This window comes from Melanotaenia boesemani, chromosome 20 (genome assembly GCF_017639745.1).
Source record: "Melanotaenia boesemani isolate fMelBoe1 chromosome 20, fMelBoe1.pri, whole genome shotgun sequence".
In the NCBI taxonomy this organism is placed as follows: domain Eukaryota; kingdom Metazoa; phylum Chordata; class Actinopteri; order Atheriniformes; family Melanotaeniidae; genus Melanotaenia; species Melanotaenia boesemani.
In genome coordinates this window covers 26,180,485-26,202,993 of record NC_055701.1, presented here as the reverse complement: position 1 = coordinate 26,202,993, position 22,509 = coordinate 26,180,485, and the positions used below count along the sequence as shown (strand labels likewise).

The 22,509-nt window shown below is 41.9% G+C and overlaps 2 protein-coding genes across 8 annotated transcripts in view; one reads left to right on the top strand and one right to left on the bottom strand.

Moving 5' to 3' along the window:
• The window catches only part of mipol1 (mirror-image polydactyly 1), an 85,483-nt gene extending 76,163 nt beyond the window's left edge, over positions 1-9,320 (top strand). For all 7 annotated transcript variants that reach the window (XM_041971976.1, XM_041971972.1, XM_041971974.1 and 4 more), the window contains 2 exons: positions 4,808-5,011; positions 9,121-9,320. In XM_041971976.1, the coding sequence (XP_041827910.1) occupies positions 4,808-5,011; positions 9,121-9,187 (271 nt within the window). In that variant the 3' untranslated portion in view covers positions 9,188-9,320. The remainder of the gene's footprint in view (positions 1-4,807; positions 5,012-9,120) is intronic.
• A 7,099-nt stretch (positions 9,321-16,419) lies between these two features.
• On the bottom strand, positions 16,420-22,188 carry foxa1 (forkhead box A1). Its single transcript, XM_041971096.1, has 2 exons — positions 22,020-22,188; positions 16,420-20,513 (listed from the first exon to the last, which is right to left on the bottom strand). Exons 1-2 carry the CDS (start codon positions 22,083-22,085, stop codon positions 19,371-19,373), a joined length of 1,209 nt encoding a protein of 402 aa, XP_041827030.1. The 5' UTR covers positions 22,086-22,188; the 3' UTR covers positions 16,420-19,370.
• Between the last annotated feature and the right edge of the window lie 321 nt (positions 22,189-22,509).

Sequence of the window (22,509 nt, the reverse complement as noted above, 5' to 3'; positions counted from 1 at the left end):
GCGGAGCAGCAACTCCACTCTGAGCCCCTCCCGGATCACCCAGCTTCTCACCCCATCTCTAAGGGAGAGCTTGGCAACCCTGCTGAGAAAACTCATTTCGGACAGCTCCTACAAGGGGGTCCGGCACTCCATACTGTGAGTACTTCCCACAAGAGTCCCCGGAGGACACGGCCGAACACCTTCTCCAAGTCCACAAAGCACATGTAGACTGGTTGAGCAAACTCCCATGCCCCCTCTGGACCCTGAAGAGGGTGTTGAGCTGGTCCACTCTTCCATGACCGGGACAAAAACCACACTGATCCTCCTCAGTCCGAGGTTCCACAATCCGACGGACCCTCCTCTCCAGGACCCGTAAATAGACCTTACCAGGGAGGCTGAGACCGTGATCCCCCTGTTGTTGGGGCACACCCTCCGGTCCCCCTTTTGAAAGAGGGGAACCACCACCCCAGTCTGCCAGTCCAGGGGAATGTCTCTGATGTCCACGCGATGCTGCAGAAACGTGTTAGCCAAGACAGCCCTACAGCATACAGAGTCTTAAGGAACTCATCCACCCCTGGGGCCCTGCCACCACCTCAGCGACCTCAGCCCTAGAGATAGGAGAGCCAATGCCAGGGTCCCCAGACCCTGCTTTCTCATCAGAAGGCGTGTTGGTGGGATTGAGGAGGTCTTCGAAGTATTTCCTCCACAGCCTCACAATGTCCCGAGTTGAGGTCAGTAGCCCCCCATCCCCACTGTACACAGTGTTGACGGAGCACTGCTTTCCCCTCCTGAGCCACTGGATGTGGACCAGAACCTTCTCGAAGCCGTCTGGAAGTCATTCTTCATGGCATCTCTAAACTTCTCCCATGTCCAAGCTTTTGCCTTAGCAACTGCCATTCCTCCCAATCACGCCCCTCCAGGTGGGCATTTAAGTCCCCCAGCAGAACGAAGGAGTCCCCGGAAGGAGTGCTCTTCAACACCCCTTCCAAGGACTCCAAAAATGGTGGGTACTCTGAACTCCTGTTTGGTGCATAAGCACAAACAGCAGTCAGGACCTGTCCCCCCACCTGAAGGCGAAGGGAGGCTACCCTCTCATCCACCAGGGTAACCCCAACGTACAGGCGCCAAGTCAGGGGACAATAAGCATGCCCACACCTGCTCGGTGCCTCTCACCGGGAGCATCACCTGAATTTAAGAGGGTCTAGCCCCTCTCAAGGACAGTGGTTCCAGAGCCCAGGCTGTGCGTCGAGGTGAGTCCAACTATATCTAGCCGGAACCGCTCAACATCGCGCACCAGCTCAGGCTCCTTCCCTGCCAGAGAGGTGACATTCCACGTCCCTAGAGCTAGCTTCTGCAGCCGAGGATCAGACCACCAGGGTCCCCGCCTCTGACATCCGCCCAGCTCACACTGCACCCAACCCCTATGGCCCCTCCTGCAGGTGGTGAGTCCACAGGAGGGGGGGCCCACCTCTATGTAACTCCTTTTATGATAAAAACATGTATTAGTATTAAGTATGACATATTTTTTATAAAAAGTTTTAAAGAACTTAAAAGTTCGATCAGATGGATTATCCAGCCATCTCTGAGTCTGTGTTCAGTTGAAAGAGATGATAATAAGACAGAAGCTCTAATGGATAAAGGTCCTCAGTTCCAAACTGAGATCTTGAATTAGTTAACAGGAAACTCTCAGTGGTCAGGAGGAATCATACCAGGTCAATAAAGCTGAGATGATACAACCCCAGTTCCAGAAAGCTATGTCTCTGTGTAAATGGTTTCCAAATCTTATCAACACATATTGTTTTTCCAATAGTACATAAACAACATATCAGTTGTTGAAACTGAGATATTTTACCATTTCATGGCAACACAAGCCTGGAAAAGTAATTGCTACTAATCAAACACAACTGCAAGAACATTTGACAACTAATTAGGTTAATTGGCAACAGGTCAGTAACATGATTGGGTAAAAAGAAGCATTTCAGAGAGGCAGAGTATATCTGATTAAAAGATGGACAGAGGTTCACCAATCTGAGACAAACTGGGTCTGAAAATGGTGAAACAATTTGAGAATAATGTTCCTCAACCTAAAATTTTGAAGACTCTGAAGATCCTGTCAGTTACAGTGTAAAATATTATCAGAAGATTCAGATAATTAGAAGGAATCTCTGTGTGTGTATGTGACAAGGCTGGGTGCTGATCTTCTGCATTAAAACCAGATATGATTCTCTATTGGAAACCACTGCATGGACTCAGGAAGACTTGCAGAAATCACTGCCTGTGAACACAGTTCACCCTGAAATCCACAAATGCAGGTTAAAGCTCTGTCATCTGAAGAAGAGATCATTTGTAAACACGATCCAGAAACACCACAGTCTTCTCTGGACCAAAGCTCATTTTAAATGGTCTGAGGTAAAGTGGAAAACTGGATGAAAATGTAAAATTGTTCTGAAAAGCATGGATGTCATGTCCTGCAGACTAAAGAGGAGAGGGAGCATCAGTGGACAGGTGCATCTCTGATGGTGTGGATTGTGTTAGTGCCTTGCATTAGTGACGTGAGCAGCTTCCACATCTGTGACACTCCGTCAATCCTGAAAAGTACATGGAGGTTTTAGAGCAACACCTGCTACCATCTAGACATCAAGCTAATTGCTATCAGCATAAAAATGATCTTTTAAAGGTCCTGAATAAGCTGTTGAGATGCAGCATGTAAGCAGAGAATTTAAGGGGACCATAACTGAACCATGTGGTACACCACAACTGATCTGTTTAACTGAAGAGTTTAAATTTTATTGAGTTTGGAAAACTCAATAAAATTCTTAATTCCAACCAGGACTGGAGGATGGTGTTGTTAACACAATCAAAGTCAACAAAATAAACTTATTTAGCTATGCCACATATGGAACCACTGGATTGGCGCCTCCCACTGTTTACCTCGCCAGTCAGAGCAGTTGTACACATGTGAAAGTGGTGGATGGAAACATGACCTTTAACCCCGTCTGATGGGACCATGTGACCAGAGAAACCGTCTGTTAATCAGTCAAAAACTATGCTTTTCTCTGGCACGCCACAGATTGTTCTGATGGATGTGACTCATCCTGTCATCATAGAGGATCTCTGTAACAACAGGAAGTCACAGACGAACAGATCAAACACAACAGTCAGTCTGTAGGAAAACGAAGCGTCATGAAACCGAGGTGAGGATTTCCTAAAGAGCTCAGAGTCCAGCTGCAGCAGAGAGACGGAATAAAGATGAGCAGCGAGTCGGTCCTTGCCAACAAACTGTGAGCCTCCATAAATCAACAGGATTGATGCTGAACGCCTGCAGAGGCTGCTGGTGGGGGCGGGGGGTATTTATTTAGTCTATTTTTTTTTTTTTTTTTTTTTTTGAGGAAAAAAAGTTATATATAACTGTTTTTGATTTGTCAGAAGGATTTATTTGTGATAGAACTTTTTCAGAAAGGTGAAGATTTTCCCAGTCCTGATTCAGGTTCATGTTTCCTGTGGAAATGACACCACCTGTAGTCAGGTTGTTTATTGTCTGTTGTCGTCCAGCCGGGTTGCCCGTTCAACATGACCGTATGTGATCTGAGTGATCCACGGGAATGGGTTCAGACTCTCAATTTGTTCTGTTTTATCTGAGATCAAGAGATTTATTATCTGTTTGTCTTTTTCTTTCTGCCAGTTTTGATTGTTTGTTTTGGGAAGTCGTTTTGTTCAAACCAAATGATGAAAGGATCATGTTGTTTCTGTTGGATCTTCTGTCAGTGTACTGAATTTTACATTTTTACTTCCTGCTCATGTTTTCTGTTCCTGTTAGAGATCAGAGCTCCGTCCTGATTTAGTCTGTTTATGAATGGTGCCAGGTGTCAACATCAGGACAGTGTGTTCATGCAGAATGTAGGGGACATGATGATCCAAGTCCGAAACCACAACCGTCAGAAAACCAGCCTAACTGGAAACCTGCAGTTTAGTTCCAAACACTTCAGTTGTGCCTGAGTGTCACTTTATAGACACACAAAATAAAAAACTATGTAAATCAAAAAATAACTCGTCTATCCTATTTTCATTTCCTAAAGCTAAACAAAAAATCTGCACAAAACAAAAAAAGGGGGAAAAAAACAGATAAAACGTGCTCGGATACCAATTTTTATTTATTTATTTTTTTTTTATTTTTTTTTTGGAGGCCATGGTGTGACCTGGAAGTTCTCTATACTCCACGTACACTGTTGTGCCCTCATGGACAGGATCATGGACTGAAGACGTCAGACACTGATATGGGCATTTTATCTGGAGTTTTTCTGTTTTTCATGTTAGTTAGACATTAATGTAAACTATCATTTCTCTGACAGAAATTGGGAAATGGCAGCAGGTTTGTTTATGTGTGTCTTTGTCGCCTTTTCTATTGTTTTTAGCTGTTTCAAGCATTTTATGAGCTGGTGTATTTTTTTCTGCCTATACATATTTAATTGAGCTTTACTGAGCTTCACATATGGCTTTAATAGTCTGACCGTCTCTGTGTTGTTGCTTGTAATCATGGCTGTAAACTTCTTCCCCTATATGGGATAATAAAGTTACTTTGCCTTTGATAAACTGTTTTTATTAACCACCAATATACCCTGGAATATAAAACACTAATCGGGTTAAAATAAGTTATCAATTGATAATAAATAAAAAGCTTCAAACTTTTGCAAAGACTGCTTGATGATTCCTGTCTTTGTCTTCCACTCTCTCAGATTTCCCATCATGCACTGTGAGCATTCAGAATCGTACAGCAAAATGTGACTTTGACCAATCCTGAACATCTTCCTCCTTCTCCTCTTCCTCTCAGCTCTGATGACCTCACTTCTCCCTCGCTGTCCAGTGATGTCATGTCTCCGTCAGACAGCTTGGCGGCAGCTCAGGAGGCCCCGTCCCCTCAGTCCCCCGCCCTCCTGCTGCAGCTGCAGCAGTTGTCCAGAGAGAAGCAGAGCATGGAGGCGGAGCTTCAACGCTGCCAGGAGGCGGAGCGAGAGGCCAGCGAGAGAGTCCGCAGGTCGGAACCAACCAGAACCGGTTTTCTTGTTGTTTTACTGTCAATTGTTCTCCAGGAAACGTGGATCAGTTTCAGACACGGTTCGTTTGGATCAACATCTATCATGAAGTTTGGTCTGGTTTGTTCTGGCATGAAATTATTGCCAGGTACAGTAAATGACATGTCAGCTGTAAAAACTGAGCACCAGTTAGACCAGTGGTTCCCAGCCTTTTTTTATCCTATGTGTTCCACTAAATGATAAACACCAAATTACTAAAATTTAGATGAATATTCAGGTACATAGATAACTGATATAAGAGGTATTGATATTTCAGTATTGATCAGCACATTACTCCATTGTACCTCCTCAGCTCCTCCTGTCAGACTGCAGACCCTCACATAACTTCCACACCATGGGAAACCTAAACAAACATACAGTGCCAGTACTAGCATCCCTCTGGCTGCGGTCACCATGACAACAGAATGTCAACTGTGATGTCACACTGAGGCATCCAGTGATGTAGTGTGCTCATTGATCTCCACTCTGTGTGTGTACAGTAACCTTTACTCGATGCAAACATGCTTGTTGACATGTTTACACATGAAGGGTTTCATGTAAACAAGATCTGACACATCTTCAGAGGGACGAGCAGAGATCACTCAGAAAACCTGCAGTGTGTAATCATTGTCAGTTTTGTAGTTTTCTGATGTCTGTAGATAATCTGAGCTCCTCATAAAGGTTCTGGACTTCTTGTCGGACCCTCTCTGGTTAGACTGGTTGCTTCACGCCATCAGAACCGTCTCCATTGATGATCATCTGCCATCATTCTCATTCAGTGAGAATCGCTGCTGCCGAACTGACGAGGAAAATTAAACCTTTTCTCATTTGATCTGTGTCTGATTTGGAATAACGTGACTTCTTCTTCTGCTGCTTCTCATCTCATCAGCCCAAAGATGAAGGGATGAGATCTGGGATGAAAACAGCTTTAGTCTTCGTCTGCGTCCCGTGCTGCTCTCCCAGCCTCAAACCTTTCTGCTTTAATTTGGCTGCCGGCGGGGGATGAGGGGGGCTCCAGGTTTCTGGGCAGTGAAGAGGAATGTTTGCTCTGAGATGGGAAGGGCTGCAGAAAATCTGCTGCTTATTACTGATGGGAAGTTTAATTTGAATTGAAGAAAAAGTCTCAATGAGAGAAAGAAGGTCAGACGTCAAGTTCCTTTGTTCACTTCCTCTCTGGATGGTCAGCTTCTCCTTCAGTGGTCCAAACAGTTCCACAGTTTACTGCTTGGAGGAGACCTGCTGACTGTAGGAGACCAGCCTAGACCAGATGAGACTGAACGAGACAGGCTAAGACCAGATGAGACTGAATGAGACAGGCTAAGACCAGATGAGACTGAATGAGACAGGCTAAGACCAGATTAGACTGATGAGACAATGTCAATGTTAATTTTTGATCTAACACATTTAAAAACAACAGGTGACCAAAGTGCTTCACAATAGCACTTTAGCCAGCAGTCATAAAATGGCATATTGAATTAAAACAATAATAAAAAAAAAAAAGTTAGATTAGATCTGGTTAGATTTTCCAAACCAGATGACCTCAGATTTTTTTTTAAAATCTGGATTCAACCTCATCCAGATTTAAATTTAGGCTAGATGGTTTAATAAGGGTGTAAGTGTGTTCCTGCCAATTAGCCTAACTGGCATATGAGTGAATGTTATCAGTGGAACAATGACAAGGTATGTTGTGCTTCCTAAAAATAGAACCCAGTGGCACCAAACACAGAATAAACAACAAAGGTCCCAATACGGACCCCTGGGGAACCCTGAAGGGAAGGAGGGGCTGCTGAAGAGGAATGAGCTTGTATGTTGACAGAGACGCTCCTGCCTGTGAGTTATGATTTGAACTAGGACAGAGCTATACCTTTAATACCAAGATGCTCCAATCGGAATAACAGAATATTGTTGTCTGTGGTATCAAAGGCTGCTGATAGGTCCAAAAGCAGCTAAACAGCATAATTTCCTGAGTCGTTAAAACTCTTTAAAAGGCTGTCTCGGTGCTGTGGTGTGACCTGAAACCTGACTGAAACCTGACTGGGTGCTGAGCCCCGAAACAGCTGCCTGGCCAGGCAAGAGATATTTGACTGTTTATTATATTTTAACACTATTTCATTCCCACATTTGTGAAAGAAAAGCAAAACACTTTTTGGTAAAGTCTGTGACCAAACCAACAAATCTGATAAAGGTTATTTAAATGTTGAGCCACAGCAAAAGAGGAGTGGATTGAAACTTATCTTAACCCTAATTTCTGGAGGAAGACAACTCATTTTGATACAGCAGCTCCTCAACATACACATAAACAGTATGTATGTTTCTGGAGTATAGTAAGTACCAAAAATACCAAAAATAGAAGTTGAAATTGTTATTTATTTATTTTTTTTTTTACTTTTGTTTGAAATACAATGCACAACATGTAAAACACATTAATAGAAAATTACTTTTTCAATCCAAGTATATAAAATATAAATACATCAATAAAAATACACTTAAAAAAGAAGAGTGACCTATGGCACCTCACCTTGAGGTTGGCAAATCTGTGGATTACTTTTTAGTGTTCAAGGCTCTCTGTGTCTCTTCATCTCGCTTCCCGGTCGGCTCTCTCTCGTCTCCCAGAATCTCTCCCTGTTCTCTTCCTTGTATATTAAAATTAAGCAAAAAGTAAAGCATATATATAATTAATTAATTTAATGAATGCTGTTTAAAATGAATAGCATTTAATATGGGAGAACAAATAATTTCATGACGTATATGTAAAATTATTTTGTGAATGGGATGTTAATCTTTGTCAGCTTAACAGTTGCTGTTTTACCTGTTTTCTTAACTGGTTCTTCCTGACCTTCCATGCTCTCCTCTCCTTCTCCTTTTTCATCTCTGCCTCTTTGGACTGTTATTTAAATAGATAAAAAAGTTACATAAATATGAAAAATACTATTAAGAATATTAATAAATAAAGTCCTCTCTCGCTCTTTGTGCTGTCAACCAAAAGGCAAAGAACCGAACCATGTGTTTTATATCTAAGAGATTTAAACACAGATACATTGATCCAACTTACAACATTAGTCTTGATAGACAGACCAGTTAATCCTACACTACCTGAACCTGGCTCTCTTTTTCGAAAAAACAATCTTATGTCCATGATGAGGCTGTCTGCACACACAACAGGAGTTATAATGTTAATGGGCATCTAGTCAGTCAGCTAGTCAGTATCCCCTTGACTATAACTCATGCACATGACACAACAGCTAGCTTCTCTCATTCCAGTTCAAACAGAAAACAGAGTAACTGACAACCTGTTACATTTTTTTTAGCTAGAAAAAACATTGACTGACTAACTAATTTAACAAGATAAAGAGTAACCTAAGCTTAAATGCAGCAAACATGAGGACTGCTAATGATAACGATGTGTTGGTATTTCGTGGTAGAAGTTAAGAATTGTGCCACATATCCTGGTTTAAGCTACTTACATCACTACAGCATATCAGCCACTCAAGAAGCGGCATCACTCTGTGCAGGAGATGCTCAAAGTAGGTGGGCAGGGTCAAACTATTTTTGAGGCAAAGGGGGTGCTGTGTTTTTCCTGGTAAAAAATTTGCTTCAGTCAAGTACTGTATGTTTTTTACACTTTTCTAGTTTGTTAAAAAAATTAAATACACACAGGACTGCAGCAGAGTGCCAGATGAACCAGAAAAATGACTAGAGAAGCCATTTTGCCAATTAGAGGTTAAATGAGGATCCTATTTATAAATTTAGTCTGATACCATGGGAAAAGTATGTGTGAGAACTATTGATCAAGTCCACCAAGATGGTTCGTACATAGGGCCCAGAATTTTGTTCTGCACCCCTGATTGACATGGTTCAGTTCTCGTGATTAGTTACAGAAAGAAGTTCAAACTGAAGCAAACCTCAGGTTATTGATCATCAACACCATGATGATGATGATAGTACTAAGTTCCTTACTTTCTGTTTAAGTCCATACAGAGACCAGACCTGGGTTTTAAGTCTTTACGGAGGCAGGACCTGGGTCCCTGTTGGAGAGTTACAACACTCTTATCGTCCTCTTCGTCTTCCTCAGGTTGGAGCGTCTGGTGGAGGTGCTGAGAAAGAAAGTTGGAACAGGAAGTCTCCGTGCCGTCATCTGACTCCTGATGGTCTGTCTCATTGGACCGAGCTGTTCGTTCCGGATGTTCTCAATCTCTGACCTTTGACCTCTGTCTCTGATTGAAGCTGATTTTTACTTTTTCTGTCATTAAATAAAATCATCAGTCATCTTTACAGCAGCACAGATTCTCCTTCTCCCGTCTTCCTCTCCTACTCCCCTCCTCCTCTCCCTTATTCCCCCCACTTTTTACCCCTGCTCCTCTCCTCCTCTTTTCCCTCCTCCCCCTCTCTCTCCGACTCCTCCTCCCCCTTCCCTTCCTCGTCCTCCTCCTCCATTTCTCTAATATCAGATGAGTCTCTTGATGGTTCTGGTGTTAGTTTAAGCTCCGTCTCTGCTGTAGGAAACATGAGTTTCATTTCAGAGGATCACTCTGACAAACGACAAAACGTCTCTGACTTCATCTTTTCTAAAAACTTGAAATTAAAATTTAACGACTTTTACCAACTTGGTCCATGATCGGCTGGAGCTTTAATCTGCTCAGACAATCCTAGCAGAGGTGGTTCTGATTCTGGTTCTGATCCGGCTGGATGTGGGCCATTGTGGTGGTCTGTTAGCAACTGGTTGGTCTCTTAGGAAGCTCCTGGTGGTCCAGGCTGTAGACCAGGGGTAGCCAAAGTTGGTCCTCGAGGGCCCCAATCTGGCAGGTTTTCCAGATTTCCGTGCTCCTACACACATGACTTAAACTAACGAGTCATTGTGGAGATCCTTATAGGCTGCTGGATCCATTTAATTTGAGTCAGGTGTGCTGGAGCAGGGAAATCTGGAAAGTCTGCCGGATTGGGGCCCTCGAGGACCAACGTTGGCTACCCCTGCTGTAGACCATAATGTCCGAGCAGAGCGCCACATGATCTGCAGTTTGATCAGAACACACAGAACACTGCTGTTTCCTTACGGCCTTGAACACAACACTTTACACACACACACACTGCCTTGCATACTAACACTGTCTATATATCATCGACCAACCTGATTGGTTAAACTCTGCAAGCCCCACCCACCCACCCAACACACACACACAAGTTTGCTGTTTTGTGAGGACCCTCATTAATGCAAACTTAATGATTATTTATTATTTTAATGATCTTTATAATAATAATATAAATTTTTTTGTTTATAATTTATTGTGTTAGTGAGATTAGATAATAAAAGTTATTCAGATGCTCATCAAACCTAATGTGACTCACAAAAAAACAATACAAAGCGAGATAAACAATGAAATTAAAAACATAAACAACTAACAAAAGATAAACAGCTAAATAAACAAATAAAAGAACTAAATAAATTTAACTCAAGTTAAAGTTTATTCTTTGTCTGAAATTAAGATGTCAGTCTGACAGTTTCCATCTGACAGCAGCTTTACGTGGGTCGTCGGGGGTTGTTGCCTCCCACCAGGGTTTGGTTACCATGGTAACAGCAGACCACTTGTGGTCGACTTGGGTGTCCCGATCTTAATCCTGCAGCTGTTAATCTGCTTGTTCTCCAGAAAGACTCAGTTTGTTGGAGCTCCAACTTCTGACGCCACCTGGGAGTGCGTGCACGTGTGTGTGTGTGTGTGCATGTGTGTGTGCGTGCACGTGCCATTGATCTCTCAGATCTCTTGTTAACTCTAAAATCACGTTCAGATTCTTTACATGAGAAGCTGAGGTCCATCACAGCGGGGAATCATGCCATCTGATTGGCTGCCTCAGATCAGACCCTTCTGCATCCAGACCTCAGCTGCAGTAGCAGACTCAGTGTTTTCCTGTTGCCAAGTAAAAGAAGCAGCTTCTGGTCAAATCAGCTGATCTGAACCTGGTTCAGGTGAGTCCTACTCCACCCTGATGCCAGCACCACCAGGTGTTCAGGTGGAGTTTCACCTGTCTGAAGCTGTGAATGTTTCTGTCTAATGATCAGAACTCTGAACATCATTTCTGATAAATGAAGGTTCAAACTGGTGAACTAGGGGATTTTGTTGAACTTAACAAAACTTTAACTAGAGTCTCACTGACCGACTTGATTAGATTCAGAGAACTAACTAGAATCTGCTGTAGAAATACTCAAATTTCAGGGGTGTCAACGTATGGCCTGAGGCCCAAAGCCATCCCTCCAGAGGGTCCAGTTTGAGCCACATGATGAATTTAAATATGAAAAAACAAAGAGGATGTTAACTGTAATTTTTTTAAAGTAACTACCATATTTTTTAAAAAGTAACTAATATTTTAATAAAAAAATAAAAAAAACTAATTCCTGTGTGTCCACATGAGGTTAATTTTTTTCCTGTTTAAATGTAAAACATTTCCAAGGCAGGGGGAAAACTTGTTCTATTTTTTTCTATCTTCGTGGCTTAATAGATGTGACTTCAGTTTGCATGATGAGGTGAGTCAGTTAAGGTGGTCAGATTACTACACACGTGGAAATCTACACATATATACATTTAGAATAACATTTAGAACTGGAAAAGTTACTCTGATCATAATGTAAAATACCAGATTTTAACAAATACCTGAAAATAAATGTTTGGTGGTTTTATAGATTCATTGTGATTTGGATGTTGTTAAGCACATGAAAATGAACAAAAATATGTAAAATAAGTAAACAAACTGAACAAAATTAAACATTTATATATATATATATATATATATATATATATATACAAAAATCCATATATAGTACAAATGTTTAATAAATCAGTAAAATGTTGGAACTTTACCTATTTTTCTCTACAAAATTTTAGGTTCATCTTTTCTAAAAGGACAGTTCACTAAATGTTAACGTCTTGAGAATGTAGTTCGTTGGACTAAAATAAAAAGAAAAATGCAGCGTTTTCATGTGAGCTGTGTTTGAACTCATAAACACCTTTTACTGGCAAGCAGCTTCCAAGCCGAGCCCAGGCCCTGAACTTTCATCATGGTTTAGAGTCAGATAAGGACAGAAAGTTTCTAGAATATGCTGTAACATGGTTCTGGAAGTTTCTCTGAAAAGAAGCTGGCAGGTCAAAGTGGAAACACAACTCTTTCCCACTTCTACCGCATCTGGTTCTGGTTTTTAGATGAAGTGAGAAGAAGGTGAAGATCGTTTCTGGCAAAGTTATAACAGATTAAAGTTTTTATTTCATTCTACAAAACTTCCAAACATATCTAGAAATAAGCTTTGTGGTCTCAGATTTGGGCCCGTTCACACGTTTTGAAGGCACTCTGGGGAGAGCTCCGGGAGAACGGGAGGAATCAGGATCAGAGGAAGGTCATGGGTGAAAGAATCATGTCTGAGATACAAACGCTGAAAATCCAGTAAGAGTTAACCCCATGATGAGGTTTAGATCTTACTCGGGTGCTTGCATTCTGTCAGAAACGGGATCGATGATGATTTTCTTCTGCTGAGTGATGAGCAAACTGAAGTCCTTGTCTGGCCCCTGGTAGAGTTTTACCAAAGGTATCTCGGCCCATTTGCCTCTACAGTCAGGAACCTCGGAGTAACTCAGTAACATGGATGCTCATGTTACTTCTACGTTTCATTAACTGCCAAAGTGAGTCCCACTGTGTCTCGCCTTGAGATGGAAATGGTTATAGCCTACATGCTTGTATTTCATCACGTTTTTTGTGTGCTCCCTTGTCTGAGTACAAATAAAATCACTCGACCGTCTTCGGGTTGTGCAGGACGCTGCTGCGAGGCTCCTCCTCGCGTCTCCCCGTGATAACGCAGTTGCTCCGGACCCCCCATCCCCTACAGAGGATGTTATGGAGCTTTACGGGTCAGGATTTTTATCAGAGAACTTATGCGCTCTACGGTCACGTGATCAGGGTCAGCCGACTGCGCGAGACTCACGGTTCAAGACTAAAGTTGACAGAGCTGTTATAAAAGACTGTCTGGACGTCCTTCCTTCTGAGCCCGATTATTTTAAAAAGCACCTGAAAATCATCTTTTTAAACTTTTTAAATATACCTATTACATTTGATATTTTCATGCTTCTTGTGCTTCTTCCTGATTTTTTAACCTCGAAAGGTGCTGTAGCTATAAATAAAATGTACTTACTAAGAAATGATGGATGGATGGAGGTGTGTGTGAGAGACTTTCAGGTGCAACCTAGATGTGGAAGTGTGTGTCCTGGATGTCCTGACGTCTCCCCGTGAATCTCCATGGATCCATCTACAGGTCTGTGACTTCGGCCGGTCGTCCGGTGACGTCTCTGCTCCAGTTCGCTCTAACCAGACCTGGAAGGATGGAGGATCAGTGAGGCTGATGGGGCAGACCCTGACCCTCACGGTGCTGGTTCACGCTGAGCTGTGGAGATGAGTGGGTCAGGATGAAGAGCTGAACATCGGCTCTTCCTGGAATCTTCTTGGTTCTGCTGCGACAATTTGAACCGACTCTTTATTAGGTTTCTCTTTATTTCTGTGTTTATGTTTATTGTTGTTGTTGTTGCTTCTTTGTGTCAACATGCAGGCAGTAAATTCTGACTCGGGTTCTGGTTCTGATGCTGTTTTAATGAGTGGTGGACTCTAATGAAAAGAGCAGCTGCTTTATGTTCAGGGAGCTGGACCAGTCTGACCAGAAACAACCCCCCCCCCCCCCCCCCCCGGGACCACCAACCTCATCCATATCACGGCCTCACAAAGCTCTAATAAACTTCCTCCGTATCATTTTAATGGAAAAGCAGCGGCTCCTCTCTTCTCTCTCTGATTCTGGAGGGGATTTCTTTGCTCTTTTTGGTGACCGAGTACAATTGTGTTATTGGAGATAATTAATTCCAATCCCCATCAAAAGGCCTTAGTGGCCCTGGGGCCCCCGTTCGTGGCTTTCTAGTGGGGGAATGAAAGACGAGGGGAAGAAAGAGGCCGAAGGCTGCCGTATTGTGACCGACAGATTCTTCCATAAGGCGCGAGAGGAGAGAAAAGGGGGCTAGGGCTTTAGTAAAATGATGCTGGGGCCCCCGGGGCCGCCGCTGACACCAGTGTAGGCTCCCGAGTGGCCCGGCTTCACCCTGCAGAGAACATATGGCCCGTATTACAGCAGCAGACTGGGTGGCAGAAAATCTCACACACAATAAAAACCAGTTTTAGGAAAACAGAAATTGTCCGAGGTCCAGAAATCATCCGAATTACCAATAAAAATATGTCAGAATTAATACTAAAATATTTCTGAATTATGACTAAAAATGTCTGAATTATGAATAACATAGGTTTGAATTATGGCTGAAATATTCGTGAAAAATCACTAAAATAACAAAAATGGGCCAAAAATGATCACATCAATGAAGATAATTAGAATAATTCACATACAACAATCATTTTGTCAGGATTTTACAAACCTCTAAAGTATTAATTGTTTTCACTTGAAATTAATTTTAAGAATCCAAAGTATCAAATGACAACATGAAACCAACATGTGAAAACGTTAGACATTTTTACAATTTCAGACGAAAAAACACTTTATTCCTAAATCCGTGTTTATATGCCTATGCGTGTGTGTGTGTGTGTATGCATATATATATATATATATATATATATATATATATATATATATATATCTTTGGAATATATGGTGGTTTTTGCTTCCAGAATTCAGATTTCAACATGTGTCGGCACAACTGCACAGTATAAAACAGTATCTTTTTAAAGATGTTTGTTTGATTGTTTATCAGTTTAAGTCAACAAATTATGTAAATAAATTTTGGGTTTCAAATTTAAGAAAAAATCAGATAATTTATCTGATTTTAATTTATTTAACACAGTTTATTTACACATTAACTTTGGCTGTTTACGTTGGCTATTTCTTCTTCTTCTTTCTTCTTCTTCTTCTTCTTCTTCTTCTTCTTCTTCTTCTTATTATTATTATTATTATTATTATTATTATTATTATTATTATTAATAATAATAATTAATAATAATAATAATAATAAACCCCGGCTCCTAAACGGATCCCTTTTTTCACACAGAGTTCTGAATTTTCTATCAGGTACCGGTCCAGCTGTTCTAGTCTGATCCTTTCAAGCATGTTTTTATTTCATAATTTAACGAATCGTTTAATCCGGTAATGAACTCAGAAACATAAACAAAGTTCAGTTTACATGCAGCCCGTTCAGAGGGAGGGATATAGATTTATTAATTAGTTAACTTTAAGCAAACAGATTGGAAATAAAACATTTTAAACTTTGACAGTTTAAGTAAAATGTCTATTTTCTTTTCTTTTCTTTTCTTTTCTTTTCTTTTCTTTTCTTTTCTTTTCTTTTTTCTGGTGTTGTTGAATTGGTCCAGTTTGGTACGGACGTGTTTGATGTGTGATGCGGGATCGCGTCCGTGGATAAAACTCATCATGTAATAATCACCAGGTTCTGTTCGGGATCATGGAGCTGCGCAAAGGTTTTCCCTCCACCGCAAACAGCGGCGGTGCTCCAGGCCGCAGCAGCGTCACCGCTTTCGGAAGCGGAGCCCCGGGAGCAGAGGCCGAATAGACGAGGAAAAATAAGCAGAAAAATAATTTAAAAATCATTAACATATAATAATATGTGTTTGTCTCTTTGTGTTTTCTTCGGTGGACGTGCAAAACAATTTTACATCGAGTGATACATAGCGACGTTGCACATTTACATCTTTTTCATATTCAGCTATTTATCTAGAACTTTGTAAAAATGTTTTGCAGTTGCACATGTAAGTTTGCATCAAGGATTGTAAAAGTGTTTCGCGTTTTGTACTTTTGTTTTTCTGGAATGTGAAGTTGTTTAGTTCTTGGTAGAAGTGTTTTGGCATTATGTTTTGTAAATGTAAATATGGTTTCTATTATGTAAATGTGTCTCAAAAATGTAAGTGTTTCACTCCACGTAATATTGTTTTGAACTTCCCGGCCACTGTAGTTTTCAGATAAGATTTTTCAGAATAACTGATTAAAAAGAAAAGATCAGATGACCCTCCAAAAAGAAAGAATATCCTGAACAGATCGACATATCTGCAGACGTGAGGCGCAAGAACGTTTTTCAAGTATCTGTTGATCAAAGCTGATGAAAATGAGGAGGAGATCTGATTTAAACACGTGTCTACTTATGTTGATTAGCTAAAAATAGCTGTTCAGCAACAAATATCTCTCATCGACGTCTGAACGAAAACCAATAATGATCAATCATCATCCAATAAGCTGATTACTTTCCAATTTGTTTTATTTGAGAATGACAGAATAAGTTAAGAACATGCAGCAAAGTGAACAAAGAACATATAGGGGGGGGGGGGGGGGGGGGGGGTCAGTAAATCAGCCCAGTTTTTCCTGAAAAATAAAGCTCCATTCATGCAGTGGAACGATCAATAATCTATGATCAAAGATGGAACAAGGACAGAAAGTGTTTGACAGGAAGTCAAAAATATGGACTCAGGATCAGAAGTTAGTGATCAATTTGGGCAAAAAATCAGTCTGTGAGTTTCAGTCTGAAGCTGCAGTCTGAACCAGTCTGAACCAGTCTGAACTAGTCTGGACCAGTCTGAACCAGCTGGCTGGTTTACCTGTCAGCGAACCAGGTGCATGACAAACAGGAACTAAAGTGGACCACAGTTTCTGGGGTCAAAGTTCCAGCAGTACACAGATCAGCTGATGAGCTTCAGATGCCCTTTGATGACATAGTCCAGATTTGGTCCAGGTCCAGATCAGATCTAAACCTGGTCCAGGTCAAGATCAAGTTCAGGTCCTGATCTGGTACAGGTCCAGCTCTTGTTCAGGTCTAGATCCAGATCCAGATCTGGTCCAGGTCTGAATCAGGTCCAGGCCAGCTGATTGATCACTCCATCAAACAGAACCGTTATTTTGGTTCTGAGATGAGGTTGAAATTCCGGATCTGATCTGACGATAAGTTGTCCTTCAGCAGCTTGATGTTCTAGATGTTCCATCACATTCCCACCTGAGATCCAGAGCCACTGTGGAGCTTTTCTTCTATTTAAGGTTCTTCTTTATTCATCGAATAATTTAGAACTGGGTCAAATTTGATCAATAATTTGGTCCATTCGGCTGGTCAACACAACAAGCTGAAGGAATCTGATGGAAACTTTCTGGAAAATTCAGTCACTTTTGGAGGATCAGAACCGAATCAACATTCTGTCTCAGTAAAGATCCGCTCCATCAAAACACCAGAACCGAGTCACACAGGATCATTTCCGCAGTAAGCTATAGCCCAGTGTCCTGATCACTGATCAGTGATCACAGATCCTGTTTGTCTCAGATGAGAACCGATCTGAGATCCAGACCAGAACCAGAAGCTGCTCTTATTTGGGTGAACGGAGCCTTCAAATAAAAGCCTTTTAATCTGAGCAGTATCTCAAAGTGAGGGTCACGACCCCTTAGGAGGTCAGGAGAGAGGCATTCAAGGTCGTGGGAGAAATAAACTCTCATCATGCTCTGATCAGAAAAATGTTCTCTGATCATTTCTGTAAACGTTGCCACGACGACCACAGCCCCATCATTAGGTGACCTCTGACCTCGGATCAGATGTTTGGACTTGATCCTCTTTCAAACTTTCTCAGAGAGAGTTCCTCTGAAATAAGAATCAGAACCAGGACTGTTCTGGACTCTGGACCTGGAGGTGTTCAGATGGTCCAGACTATTTCTGCCGACATCGCACAGCTGGAGGAGGAGATCATTCTGTGTTCTTCAAACATACAAAGGATCAAAGGAAGCTCATGGTTCTGTTCAGATCAGATCCACAGCAGTGAGATGCGAGTGTTACACACCTCCACCATCCAATTAGCTGAACATTTTATCAGGAGTCCAGAACGTTCTTTCTGTAGAACCTGTGTTAGAGCCTCTGCCAGTGGTTCTGAGTCTAGTTTCCAGATTTATTCTTTACATGTAAACATAATCATGTCAGAGATCTGGATCAAGGTTTAAAGAGACCTGGATGTTCTGGATTGTTTTGGACATTTTGAAGGTTCTGGATGCTTTGGATGTTCATCTGGGTGTTCTAGATCTAGGTGACCTGGATGTTCTGGGTGGTCTGGATGTTCTGAATGTTCCAGGTGTTCTGGATTCATCTGGATGTTCTAGTTGTTTTAAATTGTTTTGGGTAATCTAGATGTTCTGGATGCCCTAGGTGGTTTGGATAATCTGATTTTTTTAGAGGTTCTGGATTCATCTGGGTGTTCTGGATTTGTTTGGATGTTCCAGATTTCTTTGGGGTGTTATTGATGTTGGTTCTGGATTGTTCTAGATGTTCTGGATTGTTCTGAATTGTTTTGATTTTTTGGGATGTTCTGGATGTTCTGGATTATATTAGATGTTCTAATCATTCTGAATTGTTTTTGATTTTCTGGATTGTTTTGGATGTCCTTGATGTTCTGGATATTCTAAATGTTCTTAATTGTTTTGGATGTTCTGGATTGTTTTACTTGTTCTTGGTGTTCTGGATATTCTAGTCATTTTTGGATGTTCTGGATTAATCTGCATGTTTTGGAATGTTCTGAGTGTTTGCAGTTGTTTTCTGTGTTCTGGATTGTTCTAGCTGTTCTGGATGCTCTGGATGTTCTAGATGTTCCAGATGTTCTAGATCAGGGTCAAAGAGATCCTGCAGGTTTTAGATGTTTCCTGCTCTAACACACCTGATTCAAATTAAATGGATAGTTTACCAAGTTCTGTTCAGTGACTCGTTCATTTAAGTCAGATGTGTTGAAACAAGGAAACATCCAAAACCTGCAGGACTGAAGCGCTCAAGGACCGAACATTTTCTGCATGTTGTATTTTTTCCTGATGCTCTGAATGAACCACATTTCTCTGTGTAGATTCATGCCTCAAATATGACCAACAACTAGGAGTACAACCAGAACCAGAACCAGGCCACTTTTAAACAGAACCCAACAGTTTGTCCTGATCAGATGAGTGAAATGATGTTTCTGGTCAGAATCTTTAACCAGAACCCGCTGGAAGTACCAGAGCCTAAAAGGGCTGTGACTCTCAGGTCTAGATTGTGACCATTAAAATGAAAACATCCCGAGCTGAAGGAACTGGTCCTCAACTCTCCGTGAGATCCTGCATCAATCTTTTTTTAATGTGTGAGATTAAATCGTCTGTGAGTATGACCTGGGGGGGGGGGGGACCACATGTCCTGGTTTGATCACAGTGCCAGAGTTCGGTTCTGCAGAATCCTTCCGGTTCTACATCATCACAGTCAGACAGGAAGGCCAGGACAGCTGCATGCAGAGGGTCAGTTTGGACAGCAGCTATGATGAGCTGTTCAGGAGTGGTCTTGGATACATCCCCTGGTAGTAGGAGGCCTCCAAAGGCTCCATGGTTCGGCCCCCCAGACCTGATGCCCCCCCAGCCCCATAAGAAGAGTACTGCAGTGCCTCATAGGCCTTCAGGTCCAGTTTGTGCTGCTGCTCCGAGGATGACATCAGGTTGTTGATGGAGAATGGGTGGTTGAAGGAGTAGTGAGGGTCTCCTTTGATGTGCAGGGGGGTCTCATGAGTCATGGAGTGGGGGGCGAGTGACAAGGACGAGAGGAGCTGAGAGCCAGAAACCTTCAGGTCCAGTCCAGGTGGGGAGGATGCCTGACTGGACGAGGGCACAGATGAGTCCAAGAGTCCGGCGGGTTTAATGGCATCTCCTGAAGGAGACCCTCCCCGGGCTCCCCCGGGTCCCCCCTGCTCCTTCCTGCCATCAGACTTGGAGGACATCTTCTTCTCACATTTGAACCTCTTCTGGCGCCGCAGGTAGCAGCCATTCTCAAACATGTTTCCAGAGTCCGGGTGCAGGGTCCAGTAGGAACCTTTCCCCGGTTTGTCCGGGGAGCGGGACACCTTGACGAAGCAGTCGTTGAAGGACAGTGAGTGTCGGATGGAGTTCTGCCAGCGCTGCTGGTTCTGCCGGTAGTACGGGAACAGGTCCATGATCCACTGGTAGATCTCGCTCAACGTCAGCATCTTACTGGGAGCCTGCTGGATCGCCATGGTGATGAGGGAGATGTAAGAGTAGGGGGGTTTGGCGTGGGGGTAACTCCGTCTGAACCCTTTGTTGTCCCGGGTTCGGTTCAGCCCCCCACTGCCGTAAGCCATACCAGGACTCATGGTGGGACTCATCCCCCCATATGGGTTCAGGCCCATAGAGGCCTGCTGAGCCGACACCGAGCCCATCCCTGATGGGCTTAGGGCCCCACCCATGGAGGCCACGCTCCCACCCAGACCTGACATGGCTGCAGAGGCTGAGCTTCCCATACCGCCCCCCACTGAGGAAGGACTGAGCCCGGTCCCATTGTAAGACATGTTGAAGGAGCCTGATGTGGTTCCGCTGCTGGACATGTAGCCAGACATGGAGCCCATTCCGAGACCAGAACCCATCCCGTTGCCCGCCATCGGAGAGTAGACCTGCAGAGAGACCCAAACCAGACAGAACTGGTCAAAACCCACACAGAACTCTCTGTTCCAACCACAGTATCAGGAGAACCAGTTCACTTTGGCTGGTCCTAAAGATAAGAACCACATGAACAGATCTAAGACAGAAGGACCAGAATCAAGACCATTCAAGTCCATATTAGCTTAGAGACCTTCGTCTTTATCTGTTGCAACAGTATTTTTTTTTATTTAGATCTATCAATTTATTAATAAACTGATCAAAGATAAATTAATAATTTATCAGCCACAATAACATATTATTATTATTATTATTATTATTATTATTATTATTATTATTATTATTATTATTATTATTATGTGTGTGTGTGAACTAATTAAAATAATTTTAATGTCTGACGTTACGTTTTTACTCTTCAGGGTGTTTCAGTGCCAAAAACTGAGTTTAGTTTCAGTCAGAACAGCAAAACGTCAGAAGTCCGAGGAAAATAGTTTTTGTAGATCAACGCTTAAAAATAAAAATTTAATTTAAAGATAAAATCTCATCCGTTTAAAAACGCCACAAAAATTAAATGTTCTTTAATCTAATTGAAAATAAAATTGAATGTTAACACAATTCTTCGGTTTTATCAAATCTTTCATTTTTTACTTTAATCAATGAAAAAATAATATGACAGACAGACCTAATGCTGACCAGAACAAGAGAATCGGGCCAGCGAGCAGATTTAAAATTAATTAAACTATCAGTCTGAGGACGAAAATTTGTTTATTATAATCAATATAAACTGATCAACGGACTGATTGTGATTAGTTTTATTTATTATTACAGTTCAAATGAATTATTCAAATTAGCAGATTAATTTATTTGGACCAAATCAGGAAAATTCGGATGAACGGCCGTTTGATTAATTTCACTCATTCATTTAGGCGCCGCACGCGGAAATATTCAAGAGTTTAAATGTTGATTTTAAATTATCCTCAGTTTATTGATCATATTTTATAACATTAAATAGAATGATAGAAATTTAATTTAAGGTTTATATAAAAAGTTTAAATCTAAATTCTGATTAAAACAAAAGAAAAATTGGACAAAATTAGTTTTGTTTTCTTTCTTTTTCTTTCTTTCTTTTTTCCCTTTCTTTCTTTCTTTCTTTCTTTCTTTCTTTCTTTCTTTCTTTCTTTCTTTCTTTGTCACAGGAAAAACTATGTTAATGGGGATTTTAAAAAAAATAAGAAAAACTTCTGATTTAAGTCTTTTTTCGTTAAAATCCGGGTTCTTTAGGAATAATTTGGGTTTATTTGAGCATTCGTACCGGAGCCGTCCGAACCTTTTTTTACATTTTAATTAAACCTGAATTCTTCATTTTTCTTAAGAGCGAACCGCGCAGGATTTTCTCGATTCGGCCCGAAGTTTAAAATCTTTAGACATAAATTCTGCGTATCATTTCCGGTATTTTTCTTTAGTCTGTGTCGGATCTGGACCGGGCCAAACCGGCTCCAAAACCCTATAAAGTGACCGACCTCCTCGCTGTAGTATCCGCTCCAGTCCGGAGCCTCGTGTCCTTCCATCTTCACCGTGCCCAGCATGACGGGCCCCCCCAGCCGGAACACGGATCCTGCTGGTCCCGCTGGTCAACTGGTCACCTGGTTCGATTTAAGTCCGTCCTGAACCAGGTAGAAGCGCGCCGAGCTGAGCCGATCGGAACGGAGAGAGACGGAGAGTGAAGAGGAGGAGGAGGTGGTGATGGTAACCTGCGGACTGATCCTCCTCCTCCTGTAGGTCCAGCCCTCCGCTGCTCCATCGCTCCTCCACCAGAATCCAGATGAACTCTATTCATCTGAATCAGACAAGTTCTGATCCAACGTCGTCTGATCCTTTAAAACAAAGAAAAGATACAGAAGCCCTAACGGGGAAGGTCCTGAACCTTCATCATCTCTGAAAACTGAATCAAGTTCTGTAAAAGAACATATTTACAGGATAAAACTTCATTTCAGTTCAGTTTTTATTAAC

Coding starts and splice junctions, on each gene's coding strand:
- foxa1 (XM_041971096.1), bottom strand. CDS start 22,085: ATGCTGGGCACGGTGAAGATGGAAGGACACGAGGCTCCGGACTGGAGC. Junction 20,514..22,019: donor GCGGATACTACAGCGAGGAG/GTCGGTCACTTT, acceptor GTCTCTCTGCAG/GTCTACTCTCCGATGGCGGG.